The following is a 19,039-nucleotide window of genomic DNA, read 5'->3' on the forward strand; positions in this document are numbered from 1 at the left end:
GGGCTGTGAAGGAAGGGAGAGCAATGCAAATGAAGCCAAGATTTGTAACTCAGAGGTTAGTGTAACATTTCTAGCTGCCACTGCAACGCATAGAGAAACCAGTAAAGAAAAACAAAGAGACGCCATTTACCAATAATATAATGATTTGAATTTTTTCTGTTCTAGCCATGCTCCGATGATAGTCCAAATCAGGCAGATCCGATTAAACAGAGAGATTCAGAAACGTGTCTTACAATGCTTGAAAATAAAGTGTTGAATTCGTCAGAGTATAATTCAACGGGGGATAGATACAGTCATTCTGGTGAGAAATAGCCACGCATGCTTAAATTGCTTTATAAATTATTATTCATCATTTGTTTTGTAATATAAATATGCCATATAAACTCCCATTATTCAATGTTTTGAACGGCATAAAATAATTTAGAATAAGTAATGAATAGCTGATTCAATAAAATTATGTTGTAAACCCATTTGATCCTTTTTGCTAGGAAATGATGTGTGTGAAGTTAGATGTAAAGAAGTGGGTGATTTCAAATCGCCATATTTCACAAGATTCGGCTTAATGCCGCACGGTACCCCATGTGATGCCAAAGTAATTAAATACATGGATTTCATGAGCTCACCTTGGCCAAGAAAGAAGGGCCTCACTCCCATTTGTTTGGAGGGAAATTGCAGGGCAAGTATAAACAATATTGTTTGTACGTTTTCTACTCATATCTACTTATGAAATTATTTTGATATTTTTTTAGTAATTCGGATCTGACCACTCTTGCATTTATTCGATGCTAAAAAGCATCAGTAATATTGAATGCAAGACTAACTATATCTGGGTTCGAGACTCATACTTCATTTGGTTTTTACACATAAAAAGATTATTTAAAATTTTCCATAATAAAAAAGCTCGAAGTTGCTTTCGATGAATCTTCTCAGGACAGATGAGAACAGGAATAAAATCCGTTTGTCCTGAGATGATAAGCTTATAGAACTTAGAAAACAAAAAAATAGGCTATATATTAACTAGTACTGAAAGCACATACGCATGTACTTAAAATTCACTTTCTGTTTCATAGTTTCTAGATTTTCTTTCAATGCTTGCATGTTTATGATATATCTTTATGTTTAGATCTTTGGGTGCGACGATGCTTTCCTGGGAGGGACAAAAGAGTTTGATGAATGTGGTGTTTGTGGTGGGGATGGGTCCACATGTGACGTCATACAGGGAACATTCACTGGTATACCTGGAGAAGGTAGCTTGTTTCGCGACATTTAACTTTACCTTTGTAGTACAATTACATGTAAATATACCGGTATTGCCGCCTAAAAACAAAACAAGACTGCAGCCCCAACTGAAGTGTTACTATATTTTAATACGTATCCCCTCTGTATCTAATGGGATAAAAATTCATTCTATATTGTAACATTGAAATTAACTTTTAACCAATGCCAGATAGAATGTTCTAATGTCTTTTTAATGGGTTTTGATAAGTATAATAAAATTATTGTCATCCTGTGCACAATTTCAAAAAAGGGTTTTACTAATATTTCAATGTAGATAAAAACACTTTTTTGCAGTTATAGAACTCTCATGATTGAGATACCGAAAGGAGCATATAATATACAAATTTGGTTTAACTGGTGGATAATGGAAAATAACTTCATAGGTAAGTAAAGATGTATTCACTGTCAATAATCATCGTTATTATACGAAAAGTCTATTAATCTGATAGTTTCCCTGCTATTAACCTATTGATTTTGATAAAAGATAACGCTGGATAAGATACTTTCTCTTTTGGTAAAATGTTTTAAAATATCATTCATACGAAATAAAGGCATAGCTGTCTCAATTATGACCTTTATCGATGTAACATATGAGCCAACCCAATGCGTTTATGTGGAAGTTTGGAAGATGCTCATTACTTTTAAATTTCGTTTGTAAAAAATATTCATTATGAATTAATACAACCATTTCTGTATGACCTTTTATCGTTGAACTTTTTGAATATAATTGATGTACTTTGAGGTGACAAAACTTTATCTTATGATGAAAATATGAAAAAAATATGAAAAAGAAGTTCATACATTTATACAAAAGTGTGGAAGATTTATCTAAGTTTTTAAATTATTTGCATAACTTTCTTATCCATTCTAATTTTAATTCTAGATTTGCACAGTGTTACAGCATTCAAAACTTATGATTTATTTGTGTTTCATTTAGTGTACTATAACTGTTATAAATGTTAATTGGCATTGTATGGCATTGTAATTGTAATATATTATGTACAAGTAGAGGACTCTCTAAGTTTCTGGAAATTGTGTCCAATCCTTTTGGCTTCATTAGACAATAAAATATGTTCAACTCAGATATTATGTCAAGCTAACATCCAGGCATTGTCAATTTATAGTCAAGATTAAATTCCTTATCGTTCTAACTTCTATTCTCTCTTTATCTGTCTCTCTCACACTCGTTCCCGTTAATTTTCTCTTTCTCTTTAACTCTTTATTTCGTTTTATTCCCCGTATCTCTCTCTCTCTCTCTCTCTCTCTCTGTCTCTCTCTCTCTCTCTCTCTCTCTCTCTCTCTCTCTCTCTCTCTCTCTCTCTCTCTCTCTCTCTTACAGTTTGACTTTTTCATTACACAAGAGATGTACGATAAAGATGATGTCCCCGTTATCGTCAGCCATGTTGGAAGCAGCCGGGTGTGGAACACGGATGAGAGTAAAAATCCGGTCAATTTTGCCAACACCTACTGGCATTATAAATTTTTTGAGTACTTGTACACAACGGGACCTATCTCCGAGCCTGCTATCATCAAGGTATGATTTTACATTAAGAAACTTACTTACTTTAATCCACCTTCAAAAGTTGACTAAATTTTCAAAAATTAACATTTCATCACCATGTGAGAAGAAACTTTGAAACGGTAATTTTTACAAACTTGCTCTAATAATCTATTAGTGATTATAAAGAGAAATATTGAGGCAATATGCATGGTTATTAAACTAGGTCATAGACATTACGTATTATTTAATAAGATTACCTCGATTCATCAACGCTGGTAAGCTCTGAAACAAGTATTCCTTTTAAAGGAATGATCGGAAATAATGATATATAGATAGCCAGAAGCAAGCAACATGATCAGTTTGATGTAAAATAATTAATAAAGTATGTTTACAAGATATAGATTATTTTGAATCTGTACACCATAATTTTATCATTATAAACCGTCCACAAATTTAATTTTGAAATAAATTTGGGGAAAGCCGTTCGTAAACTCCTTGTCTAGTTTAATATTTTTAACGTAATTATTAAATGTAAATGTATCTTCTTCTTCTTCTTCTTCTTCTTCTTCTTCTTCTTCTTCTTCTTCTTCTTCTTCTTCTTCTTCTTCTTCTTCTTCTTCTTCTTCAGAATACTGAAGAGGGCTCTTCAAAGAGCATTAACACGTATAAAAAGAAAGAGTCGTAATAAAATAATTTAATGCGACTGAAAAACATTGAATGCCACCATTACTTGCTATTGAGGTCGCATTATAACGTAACCTTGTTTATAAATCAAGTCAATTCCTAGCTACTATTATGCAACATCAATAGATCGAGGTCAGTTCATCGAGGTCAACTGCATTACTGAATGAATTTCGATCGAAATTCTTACGCGTGAGACAAAATGTGCAGTCGTGAATAAACAGGTCGAACTGTATTTATTGTATGTTTGCATCTCTTAAGGTAACTGAATGAAATAAAACTGAGTGAAATATTATATAAAAACTAAACCAAAGCTTCAAGTTTTTAAATAAGAACTACTTATGCAAGCCGAATGTGTGCGCACGTAGACGCATTTGCCGGATGCCCCATATGGACACAACAGTGATCGGCCGAAGCTGATCACAAAAAGTCTTCAAGCGATATTTTTCTACCAAAAGAAAATGGTCCATAATTGCATTTTTTTTTTATTTCAGCTTTATCAAAAGCACGCTTTGGAAAACAAAGGCATTCATTACGCTTATTCTTTACCCAAAACTGGTGAGTTTTAATAAACAGCTGATTCAATATGATTATGTTATATTCTTAGTTTTAATCAATCGGAATAAAAGATTATATAAAATACGTTATCTTATATTGTCTAAAATGCATGTTTGATAATATAATCCATCAATTTGTAGAACAAATTTCCTTTGCAAATCGTGTATAAAAGTGTTAAAAAGACAATTTATTGCTATTAACCTTCATTAATATTAACGGTACAGAATGATAACAGCATATTTATTAGTAAATAAGGGTTTCAGTTTTTTAGAGTGACAAAGGTCATTGTCTATGTATTGTTAAATACAACTAATTCTACAAGATTTATTTTAACATTTATTTAAGGTGAATGTAAGAATAACGGGACATACAACCTTAAACTACGTACTTGTGACTGTCCTACTGGATTTTACGGTATTAAAATATATGGGATATTCTGTTTATTTTACAGTTGTGTTAACAAAAATAGAACGAGGGGATATATGCGAGAATGATGCCATGCATGTTGTACATTGATGCAAATTTTACGTTATATAAATAATTTTATCACATGTTTAGCTCAGTATGCGGTGGATATCACTCATGTAATTAATTGATGATATTACACTGTGTTCTCTTACGTCATGTGACCTCATGGTTATGGTTCTTGATTGACGTAAAATAAAAGTACAAAAAGTATTTAGTTGAAAAGTGTGGATTTGTACTTGTGAAGCATTTTTTGCCGTTTTATTCATGAAATGATAAAAAATAGTTTCGAAAATAAAATGTTAAAGTATCTTTGTTAAATCGTCAAGGAAAATTTGCGTAAAGTTGTTGACGTCTTGCAGTAAATATGCTGTGGGGCTCACAATTTAATAATTTTTACAGAAAAAAAAAAAAGATTTCACAAGAGACGTAGTAAACATGTGGTAATAAAATCTCTTATGATCTGCAAAGGTTATTGATTTATATCAAACTCGTATTGTGTTTACTATCCCCTCACCAAGCCTCGGGAATAGAAATAACACAACTCGCTAGATAGAAATCATATACCCACCCAAATCATGAAAGATCCTATATAAAGTATTCAACTTTCAAAATAAACATTCAATTTCAATCCAAATTTTATTCGGTATCAGAAAATTGATGTGAGAAAATCTGTTTAAGAAATTTGTCATTTGCATCTCAAAAATGTTAAAACCAAAAAAGTTCACTTCAACGTAACTATTCAAAAAATATTAGCATACCGTTAGATGGTAGGATAAACGTTGTAGGCCTCGGGATCATAAAGAAATTTCAGACTTTAGTCAAAATTTCAACCAGTCATAAAATAATGGTTTATCATAAAATGACAATGGAAATTTATAATTGGAAAAATTATATCAAAACACTTTTAGTAGCATTTCAATTTTGTCAGTATTTTTAATCAAGAGATATCATTTTTCACTTAAGTATAAGTTTGCTTTATAAATCTGGGACCTGGGTTTGGAAAACTTACATATTGATTTCCTCTTAAAGATAAACTTTGTTTAAATATTAAAAAATCATCAAAATTGAAGGCAAAATGTAATGAATTCTTTGTTACTTAATTAGAGGTTTAAAAATACAAACATCTATGTCTAGATTTAAAGGAATTCAATGATTAATGAAGGGATATTGAACAATGAGAATTATTTTACACTAGTTAAATATGTATTTCTAGGTAACAATGAAATTGAAATAAACTAAATTCACATGACTGACTACATATAAGAGGCCGGCCATTTGGAAGTTGATTTTTAAAACAAAGTAATTTCCTCTAGATGAATTATTTGTTTTTTAGATTCGTCAAACTATCTGCGGTTTATTTCATATTTTGATAAAGAGAAAGTTTCTGCATGTATGAATCAAAAGAGTTTTACGGATTTTAAGTTCCTTTTAAGAATATCTTAATAAAACATACTTTGCCAATAGACTGCAGTGCAAATTCAAGGTGTGATTAATTAGACCATACTCGAAATGATGGTGGAGTAGTTTTATTTGATAACACCCACAAAATGATACCATAATTAAGAATATAGGGCCATTCATTTATTAGGTACAAAATGTGGATGTTATATATTGAATACCTTAATTTGATGCCCATCCAGCTTCTTAAAGTAAATATAATGACACCTCATATTTCTGTTGTATTAACAGGAGCTGACTGTGACAGTCGTTGTAATATTTACTGCTTCAATGGCGCGGCATTGGACGAGTCCACTTGCACGTGCCAGTGTAAGGAACACCAGACGGGAAGTTATTGTAAGTGTGAAACAGGATATACCGGGAAAGACTGCACGGAGAAAAAAAGTGAATAATTACCATTGTCTGAATAAATTTTGAATGTAGACTTTTGCTCTTCTTTTTGTCTTCAATTGCCTATGAAAGTTAACTTGATTCTTGTGAAGTAGCTTGTGTGTTGGAGCAGAACCATCAAAATAAAAAGAAACCGTATAACACGAATAACAAATCTTTGCTAATTATTACATGATGGAATAAAGAGGAGAATCATAAAGTCAATCATTTACAAATTGTTCTGCTTGAGTCTTTATGAATTATTTTTACACGAAATGTAAGCAAGCGCAGTTCAATATAGTGTTCCGATTGGCCACTTCGACCTTCGCTCATGGCTTATTAACAAAACAAGCTTGACTTTGTGGAAATGAAGTTACCAATTCCCCCCCCCCCCCCAAAATCATTTTTTGATGATAATCCGCACACACTACCAATTTTCCGTTCCTTGTACATGATGTTATTAAGATACACAATGCAAATGAATAAAAATTTAGAGTCTATTAACAAAAGTGTAAACTAATGACACATATAGCGTGGAATACAGGTGTTCCAAACTTTTTCTTACCTCGACGAAAAAAAAATGATTCGAAAAAGAACAGTTAAGTCATTCTGAAAAATCGGTGTTTAACCTATGATGCGATGTAGACCTTAAAACACTTCCAGTGACACGAACGAATAGCTGTATACTGATGTACCAAAAATATTGAGAGGCGTATAATGCAATGCATTTTTGCGCTGTTAATGATTCAAGTTATTTATACGAAGTTATTTGTCTTTTCATCTATAATTTTTCTGCCGACATTAACAAAAATTAAGCATTGATGAAGTCAGTTGACACATTTACATATATAGATAATGTTTCCAAGTAGTATTGAAATTGGCAAAACATTGTTACTGATGATAGTTATGAAGCGGTTTCTATACATTGTAGTCCTTCATCATGAAATAGCTTGATCTTTTTCAGGAAATAGAGAAAATCTAGATATTAGCATGCTGGAATGCGGACTGCATATACTAAACGAACAGGGTGTCGAAGGGTGGGGTCCTTTGGGGGCGTGGCAGTCCTGCTCCAGAACATGTGGGGTGGGAGTTACATACAGACGCCGAAAGTGCATCAATCCAAGGTGATTTTTTCTCATTTTTATGCACGGTTATTATCTTATATTTGCTGAATATTATTGAAACATGTAAAAAGCCCAGACTAGCATTTGATCAACTGTTTATTAAATTCAGTGAAACGTATAATTGGAATTTGATATCAATGAACTGTAAGGAATATTTTAACCTCTATGAAGTTTCAAGTTTAACTGCATAGTCTAAAAACATCGTTTATACCAATGTAAATGCATCATTATCTAACATTGACAGCCCAATAAACCACCCGGGCTGTGAAGGAAGGGAGAGCAATGCAAATGAAGCCAAGATTTGTAACTCAGAGGTTAGTGTAACATTTCTAGCTGCCACTGCAACGCATAGAGAAACCAGTAAAGAAAAACAAAGAGACGCCATTTACCAATAATATAATGATTTGAATTTTTTCTGTTCTAGCCATGCTCCGATGATAGTCCAAATCAGGCAGATCCGATTAAACAGAGAGATTCAGAAACGTGTCTTACAATGCTTGAAAATAAAGTGTTGAATTCGTCAGAGTATAATTCAACGGGGGATAGATACAGTCATTCTGGTGAGAAATAGCCACGCATGCTTAAATTGCTTTATAAATTATTATTCATCATTTGTTTTGTAATATAAATATGCCATATAAACTCCCATTATTCAATGTTTTGAACGGCATAAAATAATTTAGAATAAGTAATGAATAGCTGATTCAATAAAATTATGTTGTAAACCCATTTGATCCTTTTTGCTAGGAAATGATGTGTGTGAAGTTAGATGTAAAGAAGTGGGTGATTTCAAATCGCCATATTTCACAAGATTCGGCTTAATGCCGCACGGTACCCCATGTGATGCCAAAGTAATTAAATACATGGATTTCATGAGCTCACCTTGGCCAAGAAAGAAGGGCCTCACTCCCATTTGTTTGGAGGGAAATTGCAGGGCAAGTATAAACAATATTGTTTGTACGTTTTCTACTCATATCTACTTATGAAATTATTTTGATATTTTTTTAGTAATTCGGATCTGACCACTCTTGCATTTATTCGATGCTAAAAAGCATCAGTAATATTGAATGCAAGACTAACTATATCTGGGTTCGAGACTCATACTTCATTTGGTTTTTACACATAAAAAGATTATTTAAAATTTTCCATAATAAAAAAGCTCGAAGTTGCTTTCGATGAATCTTCTCAGGACAGATGAGAACAGGAATAAAATCCGTTTGTCCTGAGATGATAAGCTTATAGAACTTAGAAAACAAAAAAATAGGCTATATATTAACTAGTACTGAAAGCACATACGCATGTACTTAAAATTCACTTTCTGTTTCATAGTTTCTAGATTTTCTTTCAATGCTTGCATGTTTATGATATATCTTTATGTTTAGATCTTTGGGTGCGACGATGCTTTCCTGGGAGGGACAAAAGAGTTTGATGAATGTGGTGTTTGTGGTGGGGATGGGTCCACATGTGACGTCATACAGGGAACATTCACTGGTATACCTGGAGAAGGTAGCTTGTTTCGCGACATTTAACTTTACCTTTGTAGTACAATTACATGTAAATATACCGGTATTGCCGCCTAAAAACAAAACAAGACTGCAGCCCCAACTGAAGTGTTACTATATTTTAATACGTATCCCCTCTGTATCTAATGGGATAAAAATTCATTCTATATTGTAACATTGAAATTAACTTTTAACCAATGCCAGATAGAATGTTCTAATGTCTTTTTAATGGGTTTTGATAAGTATAATAAAATTATTGTCATCCTGTGCACAATTTCAAAAAAGGGTTTTACTAATATTTCAATGTAGATAAAAACACTTTTTTGCAGTTATAGAACTCTCATGATTGAGATACCGAAAGGAGCATATAATATACAAATTTGGTTTAACTGGTGGATAATGGAAAATAACTTCATAGGTAAGTAAAGATGTATTCACTGTCAATAATCATCGTTATTATACGAAAAGTCTATTAATCTGATAGTTTCCCTGCTATTAACCTATTGATTTTGATAAAAGATAACGCTGGATAAGATACTTTCTCTTTTGGTAAAATGTTTTAAAATATCATTCATACGAAATAAAGGCATAGCTGTCTCAATTATGACCTTTATCGATGTAACATATGAGCCAACCCAATGCGTTTATGTGGAAGTTTGGAAGATGCTCATTACTTTTAAATTTCGTTTGTAAAAAATATTCATTATGAATTAATACAACCATTTCTGTATGACCTTTTATCGTTGAACTTTTTGAATATAATTGATGTACTTTGAGGTGACAAAACTTTATCTTATGATGAAAATATGAAAAAAATATGAAAAAGAAGTTCATACATTTATACAAAAGTGTGGAAGATTTATCTAAGTTTTTAAATTATTTGCATAACTTTCTTATCCATTCTAATTTTAATTCTAGATTTGCACAGTGTTACAGCATTCAAAACTTATGATTTATTTGTGTTTCATTTAGTGTACTATAACTGTTATAAATGTTAATTGGCATTGTATGGCATTGTAATTGTAATATATTATGTACAAGTAGAGGACTCTCTAAGTTTCTGGAAATTGTGTCCAATCCTTTTGGCTTCATTAGACAATAAAATATGTTCAACTCAGATATTATGTCAAGCTAACATCCAGGCATTGTCAATTTATAGTCAAGATTAAATTCCTTATCGTTCTAACTTCTATTCTCTCTTTATCTGTCTCTCTCACACTCGTTCCCGTTAATTTTCTCTTTCTCTTTAACTCTTTATTTCGTTTTATTCCCCGTATCTCTCTCTCTCTCTCTCTCTCTCTCTCTGTCTCTCTCTCTCTCTCTCTCTCTCTCTCTCTCTCTCTCTCTCTCTCTCTCTCTTACAGTTTGACTTTTTCATTACACAAGAGATGTACGATAAAGATGATGTCCCCGTTATCGTCAGCCATGTTGGAAGCAGCCGGGTGTGGAACACGGATGAGAGTAAAAATCCGGTCAATTTTGCCAACACCTACTGGCATTATAAATTTTTTGAGTACTTGTACACAACGGGACCTATCTCCGAGCCTGCTATCATCAAGGTATGATTTTACATTAAGAAACTTACTTACTTTAATCCACCTTCAAAAGTTGACTAAATTTTCAAAAATTAACATTTCATCACCATGTGAGAAGAAACTTTGAAACGGTAATTTTTACAAACTTGCTCTAATAATCTATTAGTGATTATAAAGAGAAATATTGAGGCAATATGCATGGTTATTAAACTAGGTCATAGACATTACGTATTATTTAATAAGATTACCTCGATTCATCAACGCTGGTAAGCTCTGAAACAAGTATTCCTTTTAAAGGAATGATCGGAAATAATGATATATAGATAGCCAGAAGCAAGCAACATGATCAGTTTGATGTAAAATAATTAATAAAGTATGTTTACAAGATATAGATTATTTTGAATCTGTACACCATAATTTTATCATTATAAACCGTCCACAAATTTAATTTTGAAATAAATTTGGGGAAAGCCGTTCGTAAACTCCTTGTCTAGTTTAATATTTTTAACGTAATTATTAAATGTAAATGTATCTTCTTCTTCTTCTTCTTCTTCTTCTTCTTCTTCTTCTTCTTCTTCTTCTTCTTCTTCTTCTTCTTCTTCTTCTTCTTCTTCTTCAGAATACTGAAGAGGGCTCTTCAAAGAGCATTAACACGTATAAAAAGAAAGAGTTGTAATAAAATAATTTAATGCGACTGAAAAACATTGAATGCCACCATTACTTGCTATTGAGGTCGCATTATAACGTAACCTTGTTTATAAATCAAGTCAATTCCTAGCTACTATTATGCAACATCAATAGATCGAGGTCAGTTCATCGAGGTCAACTGCATTACTGAATGAATTTCGATCGAAATTCTTACGCGTGAGACAAAATGTGCAGTCGTGAATAAACAGGTCGAACTGTATTTATTGTATGTTTGCATCTCTTAAGGTAACTGAATGAAATAAAACTGAGTGAAATATTATATAAAAACTAAACCAAAGCTTCAAGTTTTTAAATAAGAACTACTTATGCAAGCCGAATGTGTGCGCACGTAGACGCATTTGCCGGATGCCCCATATGGACACAACAGTGATCGGCCGAAGCTGATCACAAAAAGTCTTCAAGCGATATTTTTCTACCAAAAGAAAATGGTCCATAATTGCATTTTTTTTTTATTTCAGCTTTATCAAAAGCACGCTTTGGAAAACAAAGGCATTCATTACGCTTATTCTTTACCCAAAACTGGTGAGTTTTAATAAACAGCTGATTCAATATGATTATGTTATATTCTTAGTTTTAATCAATCGGAATAAAAGATTATATAAAATACGTTATCTTATATTGTCTAAAATGCATGTTTGATAATATAATCCATCAATTTGTAGAACAAATTTCCTTTGCAAATCGTGTATAAAAGTGTTAAAAAGACAATTTATTGCTATTAACCTTCATTAATATTAACGGTACAGAATGATAACAGCATATTTATTAGTAAATAAGGGTTTCAGTTTTTTAGAGTGACAAAGGTCATTGTCTATGTATTGTTAAATACAACTAATTCTACAAGATTTATTTTAACATTTATTTAAGGTGAATGTAAGAATAACGGGACATACAACCTTAAACTACGTACTTGTGACTGTCCTACTGGATTTTACGGTATTAAAATATATGGGATATTCTGTTTATTTTACAGTTGTGTTAACAAAAATAGAACGAGGGGATATATGCGAGAATGATGCCATGCATGTTGTACATTGATGCAAATTTTACGTTATATAAATAATTTTATCACATGTTTAGCTCAGTATGCGGTGGATATCACTCATGTAATTAATTGATGATATTACACTGTGTTCTCTTACGTCATGTGACCTCATGGTTATGGTTCTTGATTGACGTAAAATAAAAGTACAAAAAGTATTTAGTTGAAAAGTGTGGATTTGTACTTGTGAAGCATTTTTTGCCGTTTTATTCATGAAATGATAAAAAATAGTTTCGAAAATAAAATGTTAAAGTATCTTTGTTAAATCGTCAAGGAAAATTTGCGTAAAGTTGTTGACGTCTTGCAGTAAATATGCTGTGGGGCTCACAATTTAATAATTTTTACAGAAAAAAAAAAAAGATTTCACAAGAGACGTAGTAAACATGTGGTAATAAAATCTCTTATGATCTGCAAAGGTTATTGATTTATATCAAACTCGTATTGTGTTTACTATCCCCTCACCAAGCCTCGGGAATAGAAATAACACAACTCGCTAGATAGAAATCATATACCCACCCAAATCATGAAAGATCCTATATAAAGTATTCAACTTTCAAAATAAACATTCAATTTCAATCCAAATTTTAAATTATTTGCATAACTTTCTTATCCATTCTAATTTTAATTCTAGATTTGCACAGTGTTACAGCATTCAAAACTTATGATTTATTTGTGTTTCATTTAGTGTACTATAACTGTTATAAATGTTAATTGGCATTGTATGGCATTGTAATTGTAATATATTATGTACAAGTAGAGGACTCTCTAAGTTTCTGGAAATTGTGTCCAATCCTTTTGGCTTCATTAGACAATAAAATATGTTCAACTCAGATATTATGTCAAGCTAACATCCAGGCATTGTCAATTTATAGTCAAGATTAAATTCCTTATCGTTCTAACTTCTATTCTCTCTTTATCTGTCTCTCTCACACTCGTTCCCGTTAATTTTCTCCTTCTCTTTAACTCTTTATTTCGTTTTATTCACCGTATCTCCTCTCTGTCTCTCTCTGTCTCTCTCTCTGTCTCTCTCTCTCTGTCTCTCTCTCTCTCTCTCTCTCTCTCTCTCTCTCTCTCTCTCTCTCTCTCTCTCTCTCTCTCTCTCTCTCTCTCTCTCTCTCTCTCTCTCTCTCTCTCTCTCTCTTACAGTTTGACTTTTTCATTACACAAGAGATGTACGATAAAGATGATGTCCCCGTTATCGTCAGCCATGTTGGAAGCAGCTGGGTGTGGAACACGGATGAGAGTAAAAATCCGGTCAATTTTGCCAACACCTACTGGCATTATAAATTTTTTGAGTACTTGTACACAACGGGACCTATCTCCGAGCCTGCTATCATCAAGGTATGATTTTTGCATTAAGAAACTTATTTACTTTAATCCACCTTCAAAAGTTGACTAAATTTTCAAAAATTAACATTTCATCACCATGTGAGAAGAAACTTTGAAACGGTAATTTTTACAAACTTGCTCTAATAATCTATTAGTGATTATAAAGAGAAATATTGAGGCAATATGCATGGTTATTAAACTAGGTCATAGACATTACGTATTATTTAATAAGATTACCTCGATTCATCAACGCTGGTAAGCTCTGAAACAAGTATTCCTTTTAAAGGAATGATCGGAAATAATGATATATAGATAGCCAGAAGCAAGCAACATGATCAGTTTGATGTAAAATAATTAATAAAGTATGTTTACAAGATATAGATTATTTTGAATCTGTACACCATAATTTTATCATTATAAACCGTCCACAAATTTAATTTTGAAATAAATTTGGGGAAAGCCGTTCGTAAACTCCTTGTCTAGTTTAATATTTTTAACGTAATTATTAAATGTAAATGTATCTTCTTCTTCTTCTTCTTCTTCTTCTTCTTCTTCTTCTTCTTCTTCTTCTTCTTCTTCTTCTTCTTCAGAATACTGAAGAGGGCTCTTCAAAGAGCATTAACACGTATAAAAAGAAAGAGTTGTAATAAAATAATTTAATGCGACTGAAAAACATTGAATGCCACCATTACTTGCTATTGAGGTCGCATTATAACGTAACCTTGTTTATAAATCAAGTCAATTCCTAGCTACTATTATGCAACATCAATAGATCGAGGTCAGTTCATCGAGGTCAACTGCATTACTGAATGAATTTCGATCGAAATTCTTACGCGTGAGACAAAATGTGCAGTCGTGAATAAACAGGTCGAACTGTATTTATTGTATGTTTGCATCTCTTAAGGTAACTGAATGAAATAAAACTGAGTGAAATATTATATAAAAACTAAACCAAAGCTTCAAGTTTTTAAATAAGAACTACTTATGCAAGCCGAATGTGTGCGCACGTAGACGCATTTGCCGGATGCCCCATATGGACACAACAGTTATCGGCCGAAGCTGATCACAAAAAGTCTTCAAGCGATATTTTTCTACCAAAAAAAAATGGTCCATAATTGCATTTTTTTTTTATTTCAGCTTTATCAAAAGCACGCTTTGGAAAACAAAGGCATTCATTACGCTTATTCTTTACCCAAAACTGGTGAGTTTTAATAAACAGCTGATTCAATATGATTATGTTATATTCTTAGTTTTAATCAATCGGAATAAAAGATTATATAAAATACGTAATCTTATATTGTCTAAAATGCATGTTTGATAATATAATCCATCAATTTGTAGAACAAATTTCCTTTGCAAATCGTGTATAAAAGTGTTAAAAAGACAATTTATTGCTATTAACCTTCATTAATATTAACGGTACAGAATGATAACAGCATATTTATTAGTAAATAAGGGTTTCAGTTTTTTAGAGTGACAAAGGTCATTGTCTATGTATTGTTAAATACAACTAATTCTACAAGATTTATTTTAACATTTATTTAAGGTGAATGTAAGAATAACGGGACATACAACCTTAAACTACGTACTTGTGACTGTCCTACTGGATTTTACGGTATTAAAATATATGGGATATTCTGTTTATTTTACAGTTGTGTTAACAAAAATAGAACGAGGGGATATATGCGAGAATGATGCCATGCATGTTGTACATTGATGCAAATTTTACGTTATATAAATAATTTTATCACATGTTTAGCTCAGTATGCGGTGGATATCACTCATGTAATTAATTGATGATATTACACTGTGTTCTCTTACGTCATGTGACCTCATGGTTATGGTTCTTGATTGACGTAAAATAAAAGTACAAAAAGTATTTAGTTGAAAAGTGTGGATTTGTACTTGTGAAGCATTTTTTGCCGTTTTATTCATGAAATGATAAAAAATAGTTTCGAAAATAAAATGTTAAAGTATCTTTGTTAAATCGTCAAGGAAAATTTGCGTAAAGTTGTTGACGTCTTGCAGTAAATATGCTGTGGGGCTCACAATTTAATAATTTTTACAGAAAAAAAAATAAGATTTCACAAGAGACGTAGTAAACATGTGGTAATAAAATCTCTTATGATCTGCAAAGGTTATTGATTTATATCAAACTCGTATTGTGTTTACTATCCCCTCACCAAGCCACGGGAATAGAAATAACACAACTCGCTAGATAGAAATCATATACCCACCCAAATCATGAAAGATCCTATATAAAGTATTCAACTTTCAAAATAAACATTCAATTTCAATCCAAATTTTATTCGGTATCAGAAAATTGATGTGAGAAAATCTGTTTAAGAAATTTGTCATTTGCATCTCAAAAATGTTAAAACCAAAAAAGTTCACTTCAACGTAACTATTCATAAAATATTAGCATACCGTTAGATGGTAGGATAAACGTTGTAGGCCTCGGGATCATAAAGAAATTTCAGACTTTAGTCAAAATTTCAACCAGTCATAAAATAATGGTTTATCATAAAATGACAATGGAAATTTATAATTGGAAAAATTATATCAAAACACTTTTAGTAGCATTTCAATTTTGTCAGTATTTTTAATCAAGAGATATCATTTTTCACTTAAGTATAAGTTTGCTTTATAAATCTGGGACCTGGTTTTGGAAAACTTACATATTGATTTCCTCTTAAAGATAAACTTTGTTTAAATATTAAAAAATCATCAAAATTGAAGGCAAAATGTAATGAATTCTTTGTTACTTAATTAGAGGTTTAAAAATACAAACATCTATGTCTAGATTTAAAGGAATTCAATGATTAATGAAGGGATATTGAACAATGAGAATTATTTTACACTAGTTAAATATGTATTTCTAGGTAACAATGAAATTGAAATAAACTAAATTCACATGACTGACTACATATAAGAGGCCGGCCATTTGGAAGTTGATTTTTAAAACAAAGTAATTTCCTCTAGATGAATTATTTGTTTTTTAGATTCGTCAAACTATCTGCGGTTTATTTCATATTTTGATAAAGAGAAAGTTTCTGCATGTATGAATCAAAAGAGTTTTACGGATTTTAAGTTCCTTTTAAGAATATCTTAATAAAACATACTTTGCCAATAGACTGCAGTGCAAATTCAAGGTGTGATTAATTAGACCATACTCGAAATGATGGTGGAGTAATTTTATTTGATAACACCCACAAAATGATACCATAATTAAGAATATAGGGCCATTCATTTATTAGGTACAAAATGTGGATGTTATATATTGAATACCTTAATTTGATGCCCATCAAGCTTCTTAAAGTAAATATAATGACACCTGATATTTCTGTTGTATTAACAGGAGCTGACTGTGACAGTCGTTGTAATATTTACTGCTTCAATGGCGCGGCATTGGACGAGTCCACTTGCACGTGCCAGTGTAAGGAACACCAGACGGGAAGTTATTGTAAGTGTGAAACAGGATATACCGGGAAAGACTGCACGGAGAAAAAAAGTGAATAATTACCATTGTCTGAATAAATTTTGAATGTAGACTTTTGCTCTTCTTTTTGTCTTCAATTGCCTATGAAAGTTAACTTGATTCTTGTGAAGTAGCTTGTGTGTTGGAGCAGAACCATCAAAATAAAAAGAAACCGTATAACACGAATAACAAATCTTTGCTAATTATTACATGATGGAATAAAGAGGAGAATCATAAAGTCAATCATTTACAAATTGTTCTGCTTGAGTCTTTATGAATTATTTTTACACGAAATGTAAGCAAGCGCAGTTCAATATAGTGTTCCGATTGGCCACTTCGACCTTCGCCCATGGCTTATTAACAAAACAAGCTTGACTTTGTGGAAATGAAGTTACCAATTCCCCCCCCCCCCCCAAATCATTTTTTGATGATAATCCGCACACACTACCAATTTTCCGTTCCTTGTACATGATGATATTAAGATACACAATGCAAATGAATAAAAATTTAGAGTCTATTAACAAAAGTGTAAACTAATGACACATATAGCGTGGAATACAGGTGTTCCAAACTTTTTCTTACCTCGACGAAAAAAAAATGATTCGAAAAAGAACAGTTAAGTCATTCTGAAAAATCGGTGTTTAACCTATGATGCGATGTAGACCTTAAAACACTTCCAGTGACACGAACGAATAGCTGTATACTGATGTACCAAAAATATTGAGAGGCGTATAATGCAATGCATTTTTGCGCTGTTAATGATTCAAGTTATTTATACGAAGCTATTTGTCTTTTTATCTATAATTTTTCTGCCGACATTAACAAAAATTAAGCATTGATGAAGTCAGTTGACACATTTACATATATAGATAATGTTTCCAAGTAGTATTGAAATTGGCAAAACATTGTTACTGATGATAGTTATGAAGCGGTTTCTATACATTGTAGTCCTTCATCATGAAATAGCTTGATCTTTTTCAGGAAATAGAGAAAATCTAGATATTAGCATGCTGGAATGCGGACTGCATATACTAAACGAACAGGGTGTCGAAGACGAACGTTCGAAGAAAAATATTTCAATCCAGGAAACTGTTAACAGTGTCAACTCTTTGAGTATAGGAGTAGGTGCAAAAATGCAAGCATTATTTAAAACAAAAGAGGGCCAATGGACCAAAACATTCACCTGAATATAGATTCCTAGGTAGTTTTTGTATTGTTTTCTATATTTTGTAAAAAAAAATGTATTTAAACTTATGATATAAAAAGGTATTATTTGGGAAATGGTCTTACATTTGCGGGTAACAAATGTGCATCACATGTAAAGAAGAGTACAAGCATTCTAGTACCACAATTCGATTGATATAAACCGCAAATTAAAAGACGCTGTCGATATCGGGTTGAACATCGACATACCTCCCCGCAACAATCAATGATATTTGTCATTCACGTTCTGTGAAAATGTTCTGATTACAATTATAAATGATTCATCATAAATAAGATGCACTTGAAAACTTGTAATTTTATTTTTGTAGTGTAACCTTCATGACTACCGGGCAGTCATTAGGTATTGATTTTTCTCATTTTTTTATCCTTTCAGTTTTGATGTGTTAAAAGTCAATTTTTTTAATTTCAATAAAACAGAGTGTACTGATGATTACACCGCATTAGCTATTGATGTTTTTGTCCAATTATAGATAAAAAATACATGTAGTACAAAAAGCGATCGATGTGAAATCACTTTTATTTTTATCAATGATAGTTCATTGGAAAGAAACATTGTTGTTAGAAATTATATGTTAGATTAGAGAATCTCAATTCACAGTTGCATTATCAATTCTTTTTTAAACTAAAAAAATTGAAGCATTTTAATTCTTAATCTCGATTATTAATATCACATTACATCAAATTTTTATACAGGTTTTGCAATAAATATTAACATGCATCTGAAAAACACAGAAATGATACCTATCTGCAACGTAAAGGACGTCTTAATTTTTTTATTACCACT

The 19,039-nt window shown here is 31.8% G+C and overlaps 2 protein-coding genes and 2 long non-coding RNA genes across 5 annotated transcripts; all 4 read left to right on the forward strand.

Annotated features, from left to right (window-relative positions):
* Positions 1-9: 9 nt before the first annotated feature.
* On the forward strand, positions 10-670 carry LOC117680619 (uncharacterized). The gene is made up of 3 exons (XR_010708340.1): positions 10-55; positions 166-301; positions 489-670. It is a non-coding gene; the product is annotated as an uncharacterized lncRNA (long non-coding RNA).
* Positions 671-1,576: 906 nt separating this feature from the next.
* Positions 1,577-7,441, forward strand: LOC117690439 (A disintegrin and metalloproteinase with thrombospondin motifs 1-like). Its single transcript, XM_066068967.1, has 6 exons — positions 1,577-1,661; positions 2,640-2,812; positions 3,955-4,018; positions 4,364-4,432; positions 6,176-6,328; positions 7,278-7,441. Exons 1-6 carry the CDS (start codon positions 1,586-1,588, stop codon positions 7,439-7,441), a joined length of 699 nt encoding a protein of 232 aa, XP_065925039.1. The 5' UTR covers positions 1,577-1,585.
* Positions 7,442-7,713: 272 nt separating this feature from the next.
* LOC136270553 (uncharacterized) lies at positions 7,714-8,366 on the forward strand. The gene is made up of 3 exons (XR_010708333.1): positions 7,714-7,751; positions 7,862-7,997; positions 8,185-8,366. It is a non-coding gene; the product is annotated as an uncharacterized lncRNA (long non-coding RNA).
* A 900-nt stretch (positions 8,367-9,266) lies between these two features.
* LOC117689617 (uncharacterized) lies at positions 9,267-18,312 on the forward strand. 2 transcript variants are annotated; one of them, XM_066070235.1, is made up of 6 exons: positions 9,267-9,357; positions 13,393-13,565; positions 14,691-14,754; positions 15,100-15,168; positions 16,912-17,016; positions 18,013-18,312. In XM_066070235.1, the coding sequence occupies exons 2-6, from the start codon at positions 13,408-13,410 to the stop codon at positions 18,028-18,030; spliced, it is 414 nt and encodes a 137-aa protein (XP_065926307.1). In that variant the 5' UTR covers positions 9,267-9,357; positions 13,393-13,407; the 3' UTR covers positions 18,031-18,312. The 2 variants fall into 2 exon arrangements, with proteins under 2 accessions (XP_065926307.1, XP_065926306.1); XM_066070234.1 differs by having other exon boundaries at positions 9,273-9,357; positions 16,912-17,064.
* Positions 18,313-19,039: the final 727 nt, after the last annotated feature.

Source organism: Magallana gigas, chromosome 8, assembly GCF_963853765.1.
Source record: "Magallana gigas chromosome 8, xbMagGiga1.1, whole genome shotgun sequence".
Taxonomy (NCBI): Eukaryota; Metazoa; Mollusca; class Bivalvia; order Ostreida; family Ostreidae; genus Magallana; species Magallana gigas.